At 37.2% G+C, this 18,446-nt stretch overlaps 1 protein-coding gene and 1 long non-coding RNA gene across 6 annotated transcripts in view; one reads left to right on the top strand and one right to left on the bottom strand.

Moving 5' to 3' along the window:
* Positions 1–18,446, top strand: part of KDM1B (lysine demethylase 1B) — a 33,528-nt gene that overhangs the window by 14,477 nt on the left and 605 nt on the right. For 3 of the 5 annotated variants that reach the window (XM_026059534.1, XM_026059537.1, XM_026059538.1), the window contains 9 exons: positions 1,186–1,357; positions 2,383–2,510; positions 3,981–4,112; positions 4,817–4,891; positions 5,815–5,931; positions 6,918–7,043; positions 8,547–8,669; positions 10,628–10,780; positions 14,205–14,308. In XM_026059534.1, the coding sequence (XP_025915319.1) occupies positions 1,186–1,357; positions 2,383–2,510; positions 3,981–4,112; positions 4,817–4,891; positions 5,815–5,931; positions 6,918–7,043; positions 8,547–8,669; positions 10,628–10,780; positions 14,205–14,308 (1,130 nt within the window). Of the gene's footprint in view, positions 1–1,185; positions 1,358–2,382; positions 2,511–3,980; positions 4,113–4,816; positions 4,892–5,814; positions 5,932–6,917; positions 7,044–8,546; positions 8,670–10,627; positions 10,781–11,411; positions 14,160–14,204; positions 14,309–18,446 lie in introns of those variants that run through there. The other 2 variants (XM_026059536.1, XM_026059535.1) reach the window with 2 other exon arrangements.
* Positions 375–18,445, bottom strand: LOC112962946. The gene is made up of 3 exons (XR_003252464.1): positions 16,989–18,445; positions 9,641–10,032; positions 375–493 (listed from the first exon to the last, which is right to left on the bottom strand). It is a non-coding gene; the product is annotated as an uncharacterized LOC112962946 (long non-coding RNA).

The raw sequence follows: 18,446 nt of genomic DNA, 5'->3' as shown, positions 1-18,446 counted from the left end.
TTTTGCCTTTCGTGGAGACGGTGATGTAACAGGTCCCTGGCAGGCTGATGACTCTAGTATAGGCAAGTCCTTGGAGTTGAAAAGGGCTTTACTGTGGGAGGCTATTGCTATGCTGTCTTATTACATAGTTCTATAGCAGGCTTGCCTATTTGGCCTCTATTTCTAGTTCAGCTCCATGTAAGTTACAATTAAAAAGTACAGCACTGCAAAATGCAATGCATTAGATTTTGGGGTAGGAAGCTGAATTTCTCCAAGTGGAACTTGAATAAGGAGTTTTCTCAGAGAGGCATGTAGTGTTAACTGTTTAGCACTCTATAGTGTCATGAAGAATAAAAATGTATTTTATTTTTTTTTAAATCATGTTTTAGTTATGAGGTGAGGAGCAATGACTTCTGAATACACATTGGGAGCCCATCCCTATGTGGTCATTGATGTCATCTTTCATTCAAAGTACAACTGTATCTTGAAGAGATCTGCAGTGGTGAGCAGCAGCCTAGAGATATGTGAGGATATGAGAAAAACATTGGAGTGTGCTCTAAGTAACAAGGCACTAGGAAGAAGTTAGTGCTACATTTTTGCTATTTTCTCCAGACTGACTCTGTAGAACATTAAAAAGTTTTTATTCTAACTTAGATTTTTGTGTGTTTCATATGAGTTGAACAAGCAGAGCAAGATACTAGGTTTAATTTAAAATCATTTCTTTCTTTGCTTGCTTGCTTAAGGAAATTGGCAATAACTGTCAATTTCTGAATTGCAGGGAACTGTATGGGCATCAGTCACCAGAAAGTTGTGCAAAATAACTGATATTAACGACAACTAGAAAATAAGGGTGAGGTGTAAATGAAGAACATGTTGGTTCATCACATTTGATTACCAGACCCAACATCTATGTACTAGCCCCTGGCTTGATAGGAAAGTTGGAGATGAGGTTTCAGGAAATCCCCAATATAGGAAAGGATGGAAGAGTGAAAAAAAACAGAATTTGTGGAGAATTGAGAGATAGAAGGGAAAGGGACTTTTGTACTCCAGTTTTTAAGAGGATGAAAATCTGAGTTAATTTGACATTATTTAAAGTCTTGGATATTTTTAAGTGATGTTGCTTAAATCTGAGGGATTCATCTAACTTAAACTGAAAAAATTCTAGCTTTTCCATGCTTAAAAAGCAATAAAATGTCTTTTTCTTAGCTTGGCATTAAAATGCACAAACTGGGGGAGAGATGTGACTTGATCCAGGAAGGTGGAAGGATAACAGATCCCACTATTGATAAACGCATGGACTTTCATTTCAATGCCATCCTGGAYGTTGTCTCTGAGTGGAGAAAAGATAAAACCCAACATCACGATGTCCCTCTTGGTGGTAAGCGAGATATATGTGTAACAGTGAACATGTGGCTGTGTTCATAATCATTGGAATTAGAGTTTTATATCAACTTGCCTTTTACCTCGTATGTTTTTAGAAGTGTATGGTTGTATATTTGGCCTTAAATCCAACAGTGAAAACCTGGCTCTATTAATGACAAAGGGAGCTTGGTCGTCATATACACCTGGACCAAAATGTCATGTGTAGCTTTTCAGGAAGCCTAATTTGAAGGCTTTTATAATAATGTATTGCTTTTGATGTAGTATGTTGTTTTCATACTTGTTTTCAGTATAACTGGTGACAATAGCAGTTCAAAAGACTTGCTTCTAAATTGCTGAAGCATGCCACCGCTAGCCATAACTCTCTGTTCTTTTTGACTAATCTGTCTAAGAGCTTGACCAAAGCCTTCTGCTGGCAAAGATGGTCCCATCCATCACACTTAGAGCATGCCAGTATATTCCACAAGAAAATACAATCTTGCTCAGAAATGATTACCTCCCAAATTTTTTCAGCATAGGTATAAGATGACTAAGTTAGTAAATYCTTATGTTCTTCAGAGAACTTTGGATCTAATTTCTCAGCTCTTTCAGTTTTGTAAAAATTAAACAGGATTTATTTGCAAGGATTCTCTGTTATCTTGAGAAGAATGTTTTCTTTGAAATAACATCAACTGTATCTTGATGGTAGGTAAACAATGATTTTATCTCCTGTCTCAGTTGGCTATCCCAACTATGCTGTTGTCTTCTTTTTTTAGAAATCATTTTTACCATTTTTTTTTCTGAAGGTACATGTTTCTTTTCTGAAGAAAAGGATTTTACTAAGGAAACCTATGTTTAAACAAGAAAGTTGAGTTTTATCACCAGAGAAATCTTGTAGTTTTTCTATGAGAAGAAAAAGATCTTAGTGCTTAGATATTGGTAACAAGCTTGAAAATCTTGTGATCCACAGAACAGCATATTGTGATGTGACAGGAATCGTGATGAATCTCACTACATTCTTATTTTAAACATGTTCTTGTACAGAGAAAATACAAGAGATCTATAAAGCCTTTATTCAGGAGTCTGGTATCCAGTTCAGTGAGCTGGAAGAAAAAGTACTACAGTTCCATCTCAGTAATTTGGAGTATGCCTGTGGCACCAATCTCTCTCAGGTGAGTTTTATGACAGCTGTGTTTTGAAATAGTGGAGCTTCATAGAAAATAGGATTGGAAGTGACCTTGAGAAGTCATATGATCCATCGCATGGCCCCAAGGGAGAATCGGTGATCTCTAAACTGCTCCTGTATCCCTGACCTTTTCTTCAGAAACATCCAGTGACATGGATTCCAACACCTCCTTAGGCAACCTAGTGGGATTTCTTGACATGTTTCTACTGAGATCCTCTCTTAAGTTAAAAGTTGAGAGTAGCTGGTGCAGTGGAAAAGGGCATTCTGCAGAGATTCTGGGTGGTAGGATTCACAGGAGAATTGATCTTCCTCAGATGTTGTGTGTGACTTCTCTGCTTCTCAGTCCTATGTTTAAAAACTGAGGTATTTCTCTACCTTGCTAGGTATCTTGAGAATAAATGCATTTAACTTCTGAAGTGTTCCAACAGCATGACGGTGGGCCCCAGTTCACTACTCCTAGGTATTCTGTTGACTATGTGATACTTGGCTTTCCTCGTGACTTCACTTTTAAATTTGATTCCAAGCAGGTTCAGGAAATATCAAAGTCTGATGTTGTTTGCAGTGTGTTATTTACTCAGTCCTGTTGCTTGGGTTAAAGATGATTAGGGACAAATATTTTGCAGTAGTGGAATGATTGATATGTGCAGCTGCACAAATATGATCTGAACTGAGAAGCATATAAGACCATAACAAAAATCTGCGAGACAGTGCTATACCAGCTCAGTCAATGTGAAATATTTTGATCTCTCAAGCTTTCACACCTCATGAGTACCCAAAGTGTAATAAGAAAGATGTTAAAATCTATCTTACTTTACCTTTAAATTAAAAACTAAAAATGAGACAAATGCATCTGCAGTGATAGGAATTAGCATTTGAACAGCAGTCTGAGATCTTCCGATTTTTGACTGTCAAGATGCAATTGCTTAGTGCAAATACCACTGTTGTACCAACTATGAGTTTTGGGGTGGGCTGGGGAATGAAGGCCAATGAAATGTGTCTTGGAAGAACCTACAAAGTGCCAGAAAAATTTGATCGATTTTTGTATCTCCTCTTCCCCTTAATGTTGGGAAATAAAATATTTCAGTTTTTGTTTGATATCTTAAGGCTGTAAAATCTGATTTCTTTGCTACAGATAGAAAATGGAAATAAATACACTGCAAAACCACCTGATTTTTTTTCTCCTACTTTCCTTGTTTTCTGTACCAAGCAGAACTATAAATTATCTGCTGGTGACCAACCTATATTATGACATTGCTTAATCTAGCAATTTACATGGCAGATAGTGCCTTAGGTAAATGACCTGTTTATTTTTGTTGGCGTTGCCACATATTCTGGTGACATAATTTTTTTCCAGTTGTGAGGGCAGATGGGGTGGCTTTTTTTTAAATAGTGGGACTTTTGCAAAGTGCCCACGTTGCCTCGGCAGTAGAGACAGCTCGTTATGTTCTGTACACAGGTATCTGCACGTTCATGGGACCATAATGAATTTTTTGCTCAGTTCGCTGGAGATCACACTCTTCTAACTGTGGGATATTCTACTGTGATTGATACGTTGGCGGAAGGGCTGGACATCCGGCTGAATTTTCCAGTAAGTCTGGAAAATGTTGATGCAGTGCCTGGCTTGGTTTGCCTTGAAGCATCAAATCATATCTTCTTCTATTATTTATTTATTTATTTATTTTAAACCTGGCAAATCGGGTCCTGTGAGTATTCCAACTTGTCTTTAGGAAAAGAGAAGGCAATTTCAGTATTTTTGGTTTTAAATCTCTGATCAAAAATTAAAGAATTGTCATTGCCGTTATCAGAGTGATACTATTTATATTAAATCTGATACTGAAAACACAGCTGTATTTCTGCATCCTAGGAATACAGTCTAAAGTTGGATTAGTATTTGTATTTGATGAACACTGTTCACAAGTGTATACTAATAAAAAACCTATTTCTGTAACTAACTTAAATTTTAAAGAATACCATTATTTTCCTTCTTTTGTGTTGGCAGTTTGTTATCTCTAGTAATGAATACTATACTATTCCTAGAAATCCTGTTTGAGGACTTTGAGAACCAGCACATTATAATATGATGAGCTGATATGTTAAAATCATGATTTTTTTTTTTTAAATCAGCTTCCATAAAGGCTTGTTTTCTTTTTTCTTTCTTTTAATATTTCTCTGGAAACTTCTATCCTTCAATATCTAGTTTGCAGACTGGTGCTCAATTAGCTATTCTTGTCTGAATTTGTATTTTACATACTGATTTTGTTTTATAATCTTTTTGCATTTATCTTTCAATAGGTACACAGTATAGACTATTCTGGTGAAGAAGTACAGGTTACTACTGCAGAAGGAACAGTGTGGACAGCCCAAAAGGTACCCATGATGCTTCAAGTATATGGATTTTTTAGGGAACACAAGAACAATATTGATCATAGTACAGGTCCTTTATTTTTCCCCTCTCAGGAGACTCTTTAGTCCAATTTCTTCCCCCCAAAAGTGAAAAATCATATATTCTAATGGCTCATATTTGGATGACCAGTGGATATCAGTGACTGTTTTTCACTGAACATGTTTGAGTTTTGAGTACTTGTTGACTTAAAGAACAAAGTAGCTTCTCCAGGCGTCCAAAAAGGGGAGGGGAGCAGCAAATGGATTTTTTTTTAATCTGGTCTCTGAAGTGACAGTTACAGGTTTTGGTTACATTCCCTACTCGGCTTTGCCTTGTATGACATGTGAATCTGTGCTGTTAAATTGTTCCCTTTGGGATGTTGGACTTGACACCTCATATTTCTCAGTCTCCTTTATTTCCTGATTTCCCCACTGCTTCGTGCTGCTTAAGTTAGCTTTTAGTCCATTTTTTAAATGATGTGTAAGCTTGATCAAGATTGGGTTGACATCAGCAGTGTCATTGAACAGATATTAGAGGGAGGGTGTTTGAGGAGAAGAAAAACAAAAAAAGATCATCTCTCCCTTCAAAGACAGGTTTGTTAATTTGATAGTCATTGCTATAATTTACAGGAGATATTAAAATTAGTAGCATGTTTAGCTACTCTGATGGAAGCAATTCAACAGACTGCAGCTTAGAAACCAGTGACCTGAGACCCTTGTTCTCACTTGAATGTAATGTATGTGCTTTCCATTAATGTGCAGTAAAATCAGACACTAATCCTGAGTTGCCTGGTGAGTGTTGGGCTGCATCCTACAAGAATAATCCAAGATAGTTAGGAGGATGCTATTAGGCTTAATTGTTGTGTTCAGCTTTTGCTACTGTTGTGATTGTAATTATTTTTCCTCAGGTATTAGTCACTGTACCACTGGCCCTTCTTCAGAAAAATGCCATTCAATTTAATCCTCCACTGTCAGAAAAAAAAATTAAAGCCATTAATAGCTTGGGAGCGGGAGTCATTGAGAAGGTATGTAATTTAAAATTACGTTTCAGTTTCTGTGAAAAGAAACATTAGCTATTTTGGCCCTGTTGCTTTTGCTGCATATTTCTCACAGTTTACGTATTTGTTTTTACATGTATTCTCTAGCCAAAATCTTCTGTGATGTGCCTGGTATGTGCATTTGGGGGGGGCAGAGAAGTAAGGAGTATGGGAGGAGACGACATGGTCGGATGCTACCTTTTCCTGTTATTATTAAAAAGCCCAAAAGAACAAAATGATATCTGGGGTAACATGTTTTTCTTTTGCTTAAATTCCCAACTTAAATATTGCTTTTAAAGGAAATTGTTTGCAGAATATCACTTCACGACTTGAGCTTTTTGTACCTAATTTTGAACAATCCCTTATAATGGTCTTAGATTTTCCAAAATTCTCAGAATACATTTTTTCAAGCTCCTTTAGACCTCATAAATTAACTATTTCACAAGAATACTGAAAGCTGTGAGTTTGACCAGTCAAATGTGTTTTCCCAGTGCAAAAAGATAGTGTTTCCTGAGAAGACCCCTAGTAAGCTGTGTAGTTGGAATAAAAACAGCAAGAGAAGTAATGCCAGAAACAGTACTATACCAAGGTGGAAGTTTAAGGGCAAGATTCAGTGATTTTTCCCCCTGCCCTGCCCTCATGTGGGGGATTTCTGAGTTCTACATTGGGTTTTTAAAAGTTCTCTGCTGAATTTCCCAAATGTTTTTCACAGCTAATTACTTTTGAATTTGGTTCTGTCTGTGCCTTCAATTTGTGAGACTTCAGCAGTTTCATTTCCCTCCCTGTTCCCCTGGTGAACAGGCCCAAATATTCTCTGTTGAGACCCTGTTATAGAACTGGGTGTCTGTAATTGAGGGGAAAAGGGAAGCAGAACTGGAAGAAGAACAGGTACCATAATGCAGTTGTGAGTTTTGAGGTATGAAAATGTTTGATCCTCTCCCCCTCCCTCCCTCCCTCCCTCCCTCTCTTTCCAGATTGCCTTGCAATTTCCTTACAGATTTTGGGACAGCAAAATTCAAGGAGCTGATTTTTTTGGTCATGTTCCACCCAATTCCAGCCAGCGTGGGCTCTTCAGTGTTTTCTATGACATGGATCCAGAGGTATTACATGCTATGTGTATTTTTTTGTTGGCTTTTCAGAAATTCAGTTTGAAGTCTAGGTGAAATAATTACTGAACAATGAAAGATTTTTTTGCTACTGTTAAAGAGAAGTGGAAGCAGTAGTATTCATCAAGAAAAAGCTGATTGATACCTCTTTGTAATAAATGGGAATGTTTTTCCAGGTTTGGACACAAAATAAKATGGAAGTAAGTTAATGCTCCCCCCCCTTTTTTTTTTTTGAGGTCTCACAGCTATTCTGAAAACAAGTCTGTAATACCTTATTACAGATGTACTAATACAAGAAAAARACTACCAGTCTCTACCAGTCACTTCCAGTTCAAGCCTTTTGCTCCCTTATTTAAACCAGTTAAAATTTTTGTAAAAATGAACATGCTGGCTTATTAATGGTTAATGTTTGGTATTCTCTTGCCCTGGCCTGAATGACTGTGTGAGATGCAAAGTGGCAGAAGAAAAGACAGAGACTAGGTTTTGAATGAAACTGAGGTCTGTGAAGTCACTTCCAAATTCATGGATTTCAAAGCTAATTCAAACCAATGTATTGATAGCATGCTTCTCCTTCCCCTTCTGTGTCTACCAGACACATTAAACATTTAAATCTTACCTTTTCATGCTTTTACAACTACTGCAGCTTATTACTTGACAGCAATTAAAAGGCCTGTTTGTAACTTTATGGCTTATCCCAAAAAGAAACCATCCTGTGAAGACTGTGTTCTGTTATTGCAGTATCTGCACCTGCTTATGACTTCCCTTAAAGAAGCTTACTCTTCAATAGTGGTGAGCTCATTCTACATGAAGTTCAGTATGCTGGTGCTTTCTGAACACACCACATATAATTCTTAATTTGCTGATAATTAATTAAGTTTAGTAACAGAAGTGGATTTGCCGTATAAATAAGAGAGGGAGAATTCTTTAAAGGAGATGAGAACCTCTATGCTATTTTGTAGTCACTGCTTCATCTTTGAAACTTCAAAGTGGTAGCACAGACTTCATCTCTTGGTCCAAAATCTGCTGCTAAGAACTTAGCATTGGCCTAATCCAAAACATATCTAACTAGTTGTTAAATGGCTTCTCTTTGTTACCATCTTTTGAAATTGGAGAGGAATTGGAGTTTGGCACAGAACTGGAGCTTAAGAGGTCTGTCACAATGAATAAGGCTCTAAATGCCAAGTCTTTTGGTATAGCCTTTAAACAGGTAAATATGAATTTTTCAGATAATTCAGCAAGTTGTAAAAGGACTGACTTTCACGTGATATAGATCTGTCTTGAACTAGATATCAGAGGACATTTGTAATTTGAGCATGAAAACTGTAGAATATGAGCTTTCTGTTCTAAGGTATCATAACTGATTTCCTCCAGAGAACAAGTTACTTCTCGGCTGAAAAATCTTTTGGGCAAATAGTAATCAAAAGTGACTTTTCAAGAAATTCTTAAAAAAATAATTTTTTTTTGAAGTGATCTGATATGCTAATGTCTTGTTTCTAGGGCAAACAAAGCATTTTAATGTCAGTGGTCACTGGAGATGCTGTGACAACCATTAAGAATTTAGATGATAAACAAGTACTGCAACAGTGTATGACTGTACTTCGAGAGCTGTTTAAGGAGCAGGTAAGAGAAAACTGTTCTGTTAAAAGAGAAGAATTAACTTGTCAACAGACTTCAGTGGAGACCTATGATAAGTTGTATGAGCTTCCTATTATATAGCTTCAGTATGTATAGGAAAATCCTTGAAATATTAGACTCTTTTTTTTCTGAGCATGTTTGAGGGAATATGCTTCCTTTGAGATACAATAAAAGCACCATGTCTGGTTTCTTGTTGTGTGGAAAAATATGAATTGAGAGCTATCCTAGGTCCGAGCTGAAGGAAAAGGGTATTGAATGGAAAAGCAGAAATAGATTTTTCTTTAAAGCACTTTTAGAAAGGGCAATTAATTTAAATCAGAACTTTAGGCAGGTAATACAAATATACTTCTTACTTAGCTGTGACTTTTTTTTTTTTATCATCTCGGCTTCTAATCTATTATGTAGGCTTTAAGCTAGATGAATTTGATTTTTTCCTCCAATTTAAAAAGCAACTAAACCCCCCCCCCCCAAAACAAAACCAAAACTCACTCCTGTATTGGGAAGCAGCCTTGCTTGAGCTGCCTTGGGGTGGAGGTATGGGCAAGATGATCTGTCAAGGGCTTAATATCCTTGACTATAAAATAATATTGGGAAAAAAATCCATTCACTCCCCCTCTCCCAACTCCCTGCCCCCCAGCTCACTATCAGGATAACAATTAATATGAAAATTAGTTAAATCTGGGGCAAGCAAAGACTATCACTTAGCAATGTTATTTGCACTCCACTTTATGGACTGGAACACCTTACAGTTAGAATTACTTATAGCAGTGAGGTCCCAAGGAATACTTGGTCTTAATGCTCATAGCTGATCTCTCAGGTTTTAATGATAGTTAGGATGTTAAGGGTGATGATCTCAGAAAAAATTTGGTATCTGAAAGTATGAATTTTCCTAGAGAACATACTTCAGTTAATAGCTCTACAGCTACCAAAATCATGTACAAGGTAAGTCCACATACCTGCTATTTAGATCTCCTGAGAATGTACAGGGAGGCAAACAGATCTTTGGTTTTAGTGGTTTCAGTCATCTGTCCACACTGCAGCAGGGTTTTCAAAGACAAGGTAGCTTTCAAGAGTATTCCAGAACTTCTTTCCAGGATGTCCATGTACCTTGCCATATGTAGCTGTTTGGCTAGCTGTTGTTTTGCTTGCTTGAGCATTAGTCTCTTAGGTGCTACCTGAATGGAAAAACCTGTTCATTTGTTGATACCAGATGTTGTATAAGAGACAATTGGGGTACTGCTATTTATATGTCACAAGCCCTTCAAGAGTAAGATACAGCTGTAGTTGACTAAGCCTTCATACAGTTGTTATCCAGGCTCTTTCTGGTAGAATTGGGTGGGTTTATATGCTGAAACATGACAAAGTAAAAAAATATTACTGTCATGGCTTAGAGTTATAGACATTGACTTTCTCTGTATTCTCCCTAAGACTAATTTTCAAACCAGCCTATCTTAGACAAGTAATACTACTTCTCCATCAGAATATAATCATCTGCAAAATGTAGATCACATTTTGAGATTTAACAAGCTAGAATTTGCAAGGCATCAGGACACAAACATGTACACACAGAGACATGTTTAATAATGTTGATCCTGGTATTTTCTTTGGGAAACTGATTCCTCTTATCTATTTGGAAGAATATGCAAGTATTTTGAGGAGAGTTTTTCTCATGTGTAGTTCTAGGAATATCACAACATCCAGATTTGTTGCATTCAGAACAGTGTAACTCCTGTTTCAGACATCAGGCAAGTCTAGCAAGCAAAATTATTTTGGTGGTTAGTGGCATAATAAGTAAAATTGGATTAAATTCCAAAATTAAATTCCAATCTGTATTGTAATAGTACTGCATACGATCAAAAGATTACAAGAAGTTGCTTACAACAGAATACTATGCAAATATAACTTGTTCTTTGTACTGCATAACTTTTATTTTGATTATGCAGGAGGTTCCTGACCCAGTGAAGTTTTTTGTTACTCGATGGAGCAAAGACCCTTGGCTCCAAATGGCATATAGTTTTGTAAAAACAGGAGGCAGCGGTGAGGCTTATGACATTATAGCTGAAGACATACAAGGCAAAATTTTTTTTGCTGGTGAGGTAAGTACCTTAGTTATTGTTTATTAAGGTTATTAGGAAATTATGTCTTATGAAAAATTCTCTTTTTGTAACCAACACTATTAGTATAGAGGTAACATATAAGTATTATTACACAAATATGCTAATATTCTCGATTTTGACATAGACAACTTTAGACATATTAGTGTTGGGCATGGAAAGTCTACCAAATATGTCAGGTCACGAGTGGCTTATATAACCACTCGGTGCAGCATATGACAAGACCACACAATCCACTTATATTTTTGGTCAAATTCGTTTCTTGCTACTTCATTTGTGGATAACGCAGCTATAACAAATGCATTCTGCTGATGGGACCTGTGCATCCTATACTGAAATACTACTTACATGCCTCACTAAAGTGCAGATAGCAAAACAGTCTACTCATTTTGCTAGTTGACTTGCTTGCAAATTTTGAAGTTGCCAAAAATAAAAAATCTTTTCTCTTAAATTCTACAATATTTGCTTAAGCTTCTTTCTAGTAAGGAACTTTCCATAGCTTTTAACAACATTTAGTTGTTGATATGTGCTTTAGGAAAATATAAATGAACATATAAACAAACTATCTGTTCTGTTTCAGAAACAATTCAAAACTTTTTTTTTTAAAATACAGGCCACAAATAGACATTTTCCTCAGACCGTTACAGGAGCTTACTTGAGTGGGGTTCGAGAAGCAAGCAAAATAGCAGCATTTTAAGTATTGAAATTTTGTGTTTATGGATATATTTTTAATTGTTTTCTGTGGGCAAAACTATCTTCAAGTTTCCTATTTGCTCCTTTTTCCTAAGTGGTACTTAAACAGTATATGGTACCTGAAGATAAAATCTTCATCTTCCTTTTCCTGTTTGTTTTATTTTGCTTGTTTTTCCCTTTTAAGCTCTGATGATCCATATTGCTGTGGGTTTTTGTTGTTGTTGCTGCTGCCACGTCTTCTCCACCCCTCTCCCCCCCACCCCCCAAGGTATTACTAGTGAGAGCGACATTGGAGTCCCTGGCAAATTTACTGTATGCAGCTTTACTAATGGAACTTTTGTTGAGAGTCCTCTTCTGTATGGCTTAAGTCATACTATTATAGACCTTCATTTCAGAAGGTCAGATTAAAACAATATTAATTTAATGTACAGCATTAAAAACATGCTGGCAGTTAGTAACAATGATGGGGCTTTTCCACTAACTGTGCTTCTCAGGTTGATTATGTTCATAGGAGGCCAAACTTGTTCCCAAAAGCCTGAATAACCTAGCCAGATTCTAGAATTACTGTAAGAAGGAACACAACTATCATTCTTTCTACTTGCAATCAGTAACCTCTTCTATAATATTTCTTATGCTTATCCTCCACAAGATGGGCTTTGGAATATCAAGTTTGTTCCTTTAAATCAGACTGCTGGAACAGTTTACAGTGCAATCATAGAAGGGTTATTGGAGCTATTAAAAACTTGAAAGGAAAATTTGAACTTTTACATTATTGTAAAAACTTCGCTGAAATACTCTCTGCTACTTATTCACAGACTTCCTTGTTACAATAATAGGGTAAGTTTAGATTTGCGTAAGTGCTTCTGATCATGTAGGACAGCTTAGAAATATTGTTTCTATGACTTCCAAATTAGTTTGGGCTGAGTAGATGAACTATCTACTGATACAATGATGAGGGCACAGTGGGGGATGAAGAACTAAGTTCTTAAAGGCTCATTCAGCTTTCATATTTAAAAAATAGGTGAAGATGAATGAGGAAAAATATTAACACTTTTATGAAGGGCTGAAACAAGGTAGTTTGCACTTTTTAAAAAACTTCGAAGTATTATTAAAAATGACTTGAGGGAGTAATTCAGTAAGGGCTAAGCATCTCTGAAGACTTTTCCACGGGACAGGGGAAGTACGTATCTTTCAATAGAAATAAGACAAGCACAACCACAATATCGGTTGTAATACTGTTCCATTAAAGAAGGTTATTAACAGAAAAAAATTAAAACCACCTTTTACTTCTGTTCCCCCACACCTTCTCTATAACTTTACTGCATAGCCCTCATGTTTCCTGGAAGGATAGTAAGCACTTACTCTTTCTCCCCTCATTCTTGTGCATCGGCTCTTTCCTTTTTTAAATCTGTTCATGTAACAATGACATAGCAAGCTGCTTTGAATTACAGTGCTTATTTCTGTGAAGCTGTATCTTTTGGGGGAAAAAACAAGCAATCTTAAGAAATCCTACTGAATAAAAGCGTTTCTTCTACTTTTTTTTTAAATACCTAATAATTTGTTTTTTAGAGTAGCTATGATATTTGTTAAATATTTTTATTTAATCTCTAATTTACAAGGTGAAGATGTTTATATAACTAGATGTTTTTCAGATATATATTCTGTTCTGCTTCTTAAAGCTGAATTATATGGGTTAATTGGAAAAGTGTAACTGTTCATAATTTTTCTCTACATAAATGTTAATATGTACAGTTTTAAGACATTTTCAAGTGTTAAAGTGTAATTTAAAGTTATAAGAAGCAAGACAGAATCCTCCAATGATAAAAGATAATCAAACTCCAGATTTTGCTTTTATTAATCATTTGCACTTTGTTAATTTCACATATTACAGGCGAATTTGTAACATAACTGGGAAAGATTACGGGAGCTACACATGTTTGAGTTTCCTGTTTTTTTCCAAGTTTACCATAGATAACAAAAATAACAGGAGTGCAGCTTGTGAAGGTGGTAGAAAGCTTATTTTTACAAGCCCAAAATGTTAATTATATTTAATGGCTGCTTCAGTTGACGCTGGTCAGAACTTTAGTCAACTTCATAACGTATGGACACATTAAATTTTAAGTAAGATCTGTCTGGAAAGTCAAGCTCAGCTTCCATTTCAGCAATCCATCAACATTTGTATGCACATGCTTAATTTTAGGCATATGCTTCCATGCTGTTAATTTATACTTTGGGATTTATATCTGTCTATGACTTACCAGGTAGATAAATGCTATACTCTAAAGAATAGAGATGGACACAAACAAATATTCTGTCATATTTGGCTTTAGCTGCTGCATACTTCTTATAGCACTAAAAAAGGATAATAAATGATAAATTTACCAATGGTCTAGTCTATTAAATATTTTGTATATTATTTTGGTGCTAAGGCACTTAAACTGTATTGTGCTGCACTTAAGTTTGGGGAGTAAATAAAACAAGTATGTTCCATTTTAATTTACATTCATTTAAAATGTATGAGAACATCAGGCTGGTTCTGAGACTTCATTCTTAATTAATGTTCCCAAATTTTTTAAATACCTATGTCAAATTTTATTTCAAGCATGTATGTGTTATTACTTTTGTGTATAATTTATTCCCTGAAAATAAAGAACTGGGGAATGTTTTATTTGAGTAGATTTGTTTACATGTTGTCAAAAATATTTGAATGCAGAGCATGATCTGTTACACTTCAACTCTTCTGTGTGACTGTTTGTCATGGATGAGTGGAGTAACCCACTTCACTCGTAAGACAGAAGCAGCACTATGTTTACTGCGGTAAGAGAGCAACTTAACAAAGTTCAATCGTAAATAAGAATGATTTAACGAGGTTCGACTGGCAAGGTTCACTCAGTTATTTACTGCATGGAGRGAAGGGTCAGATGAAATTGTCAAGGAGACTCTCCCCCATTGAGGCAGGAAGTTCAGAATGGACCCCCTTGCTTTCCAGACTCCTCCTCAGAGGAGTCTGGGGGCAGCCAGATCCAATCTTAGTCCCAGACATGCTGACGGTTTACATCTAAAGGATTATGTGCACAGTCAATCAGAGATGCAACCTAGCAAAGCTTGCAAAGTTTCAGCGTGCTATTAGTCACTTAACCGAGGATCTGTCACRGGTAAGGGATCTCTCAACCTCGAGGAGTAACCTTGAGAGGCATCCCTGCTCAAGAAGAGGTTCTGCCACGCAGCCCGCTGCCATGCAGGAGAGCTCAAGGGGCTCTGGGCTGCCTCTTATTTATGGGGTAAGATAGTTGACTTGTAGTCATATTTGCATACCAGCCATGTTTGGGTGGGCGCATGCTTAATTAGCCCCCRGCTACATGCTGTTTATGGAGAGGTCAAGTCAGGTGGGGGGGCAGGGGGGAAGGAGCACACTGTCACACTGCTRTGGCAGCAGAATAAAACTGGAAGTATCCATGGGATGCTCATGGTAGTATTATTATTATTACTATTGAAATTTAACTAGTGGCTAAGCCTACACCTTTGTTAAATCTGATACTGCCCCAAGATGTCATGTTAACAAATACCTATATTAAGGTACTTCCTTAATAGTGCTGTTCTAGAACTGTCTCTGAGCTGTTGGTATTAACTTTGCTATTACTTGGCCAATACCATAATACAGAGTCAGTCTCTTCTGTCTCAAATGCTTACAAAGCATTTATAAGATCATATCAGATTGTTTTCCTTACCAATTGAAAATTTAAGGTAAAATGAAAACTCCCTAGAGGCACTGCCCATAATCTTAAAATAGCTGGATAATCACTAGAGAAACAGTTAATGCATTACACTGAACAACTATAGCATGAACACTTTTTAAGGTCATGGTCCTGAAACATTCCTACTAGCTCTGATCACTGTGAGCATACACACACCTGTGCAAGCCTGACTGTATACCCAAAACCTTTAAAATAGAGTAGTCCTAAAATTTGTAATTGCCTAATGACAATTCTGATAATACTGCTGCCTACCTTGTTCTTGTCAAATGGTGATCACATGTTCATTTAGTGTATACTTGACTACAGGCAACTAAAAAAATCCTTCCCCTTTCCAAAATTTGTTTCAAACCAGCAACACATGCAGTTCCAAAACAGTGAAAGCATTCCTAGATGGAAGGAAGATTCACTAATTTCCCCTCACCCTGGCACGCTTCCTTAATAGTTTAGAAAGTTTATATTCTAGAGACCTGTTTTGCTTTSCTGATGCTAACTCCCTATAGGAAATGATTTTAATTACACTAGACACTGCTCTGGAAAAAGAGTAACAATTAATTCTAACAGTGACACAATCTTTAAAATGGAAGCAAAAGACTAACCTTAATACTGCTAATTAAAATAAGGTACAAATTCATAGACTTCATTGCACTCCCCTAAAAAATCCCACAAATCTTCAAGAAAAGACAGTTGGCGCAAGGGATATTTTTCTATTAGCTCAGCTATCTAAAACTTTTAGTTCAGAAATGAACATGAAGCAGTAAGTCCAGAAGTGACTGCAGTCCAGTGAGCAAATCCTCTTGGAAAGGCAAGGCGAGGCAAGTGTGGGAACACTGCCATCCTAATACCCACAAGGAGGATAGATTTTACAAAGTTTGCTTCTTGAGATAAGGCTTTTTTGGATAGGCGCTTCATAAATTAGTCAAAGATCATTACACTCACTGAGACTGTTTTGGCCTAACACGAGCCTCTGAATTTCACCAGGCAGTACCTGTATGAGCCTATTACTCTTACTCCACTGTCCTGTAGCAATGCATAAATTACACTTTTATTGGTAAGCTGTTCAAATAGTGAATTTATCAGTATTAAATGGGAAAGTTTCCACCCATTCTCTGGGAATAACTACTTAATTTAGGTTGGAAGGGGCCTCTGGAGATAATGTGGTCCAAGCGCCTGCTCAGAAGATGGCCAACGGAGAGCAGGTGGCTCAGGGCCCTGCCAAGCCGAGTTCTGAATGGCCCCAAGGGGGGGATGCCACAACTGCCCTGCGCCCCTCTTCCAGGGCAACCACCCTCATGGCGCATCTTTTTTTTTTTTGCCTAACACCGAGCTGGAATTTTCCTCGCAGCAACTTGTGCCCATTGCCTCCCATCCAATCTATCACTGTGCACCTCCAAAACGAGCCCGGCTCTGTCTGCCCCGTGCTCTCCCATTAGGTAGCTGCAGACAGCAGTAAGAGCTCCTCGTTGCCGTCTCTTCCTAAGGCTGAACAAGCCCAGCGCTCTCAGCCTCAGCCCCTGATCGTCTTGGTGGCCCCTCCACTGGACTTGTGCCCATGTGTCAATGTCTGTCTTGCACTGGGGAGCCCAAAGCTGGACATGGCCCTGCCCAGGCAGTCTCACCAGTGCTGAATAGTGCAGAAATAATCACTTCCCTCAACCTGCTGCCTACACTCTTGCTAAAACAGCCCAGAGTGCTGTTAGCATTCCTTGCCACAAGGGTACACTGCTGATGGGGGTTCAACTTACTGTCCATGAGAATCCCCCTCCATCCAGGTCCTCTTCTGCAAAGCTACTTCAAAACCAGTTTGTCCCCGCCTGCACTGCTGCATAGGGTTACTCCAACCCAGATGGAGGATGCTGCATTTGCTTTTGTTGAACTTTATGAGGCTCCTGTCAACCCATTTCTTCTCCATGTCGAGGTCCATCTGAATAGCAGAGTTTCTAAACCTGCAGCTTTCAGGTATAGGGTCTTGGAAATGCTCTTGAATTCAAAGGCAGGAGAGACATTTCTTTGAACAGGGAAGACAAGAAACATCTTGAATGCTCACAAGCATGCTTTTTTTTTTTTTCTCAGTAAGAGAAACTGATCTTACTAAGTTTCTCATTGCAAGTTTTCAGACAATATTCTGCTGTCTTCTAGTCTTTCCACTGTTATTCCTAAAAGATGAAAACTGAAACTTTTTTTTAAATAAAAAGTCATTTCAGGAATGCTTTCATCTAGCTCAGCATAAGCTATTTGATTACAGACAGCATTCTTATTTGGAAACAAGAAAAAAAATAGACCTACCCAAACAGTCACGAGTTACCCAGTTTCTAAAATGGCAACAGAGCCAATAAACCTTATAGGAATCACAATGCTGACTGCCAGGGACATTATTTGACCAGATGAGCACTGAGCCCCCAAAAGTTTATTTTCAAGTCCAGCTTAGTGATGGGTAATCCAAACCCAGCCATTCATAGGTCTTGCTTTGTCATATGCCTTGTAACAGGATAATGCAGAAAGAGCCTGGATGCTACAAACAGCCTGTTCAGGTCCAAGCCAGCTATTAGTCTAAAACTTCTGGAACAGGATAGTAGTATAGTAGAATATAATAGTAGAACAGTACTTACAGATGTGTCTTCCAAACTTACTAAACTAACCAAGACATGCCTGAGCAGTATACCATGAATTAATGTATAACTCCAATTCTGCTGTTAGCTGAAAGACATCTAATTTCTTTTCACTCCAAATTTCTACTCTTCCGTTTCCCCACCTAGCCCTCCATGTTCTCTCTGCTATAGGGTCCATACAATCTTACCTCAAGAGCTGATCTCACTGATAAAAAAAAACTTGCTTATATAAGCAAGTCATTCAGGTTAATTTACATGTTTTTGCAGGTCACCATCCTAAATACTGATTAACAGAGTCTTAACTGAACAGAAGAACAAACACATTGAACCACAGGAATTATTCTGTAAAAGTTTTTAGGCAATAAAGATGTGAGAATGATTTCTCTAGAATATTAAGGTCAGAACATAATCTTAAGCTTTTTTAAGGTATACAGCTTAAGACTTCATTCAGTTACCTTTTATACAGTAAGACAGTTTCCATTTTTATGAGTATCTCTGTATAGAACTTAGAGTACTGATCAGCTTTTTGTTTGTTTGTTTTTAATTCAATAGCATCAGAATAAGCACCATTTTATTTACCTTTAAGTATTGTCT

This window comes from Apteryx rowi, unplaced genomic scaffold (genome assembly GCF_003343035.1).
Source record: "Apteryx rowi isolate R43461 unplaced genomic scaffold, aptRow1 scaffold_159, whole genome shotgun sequence".
In the NCBI taxonomy this organism is placed as follows: Eukaryota; Metazoa; Chordata; class Aves; order Apterygiformes; family Apterygidae; genus Apteryx; species Apteryx rowi.
This window is presented reverse-complemented; position numbering and strand designations above follow the sequence as displayed.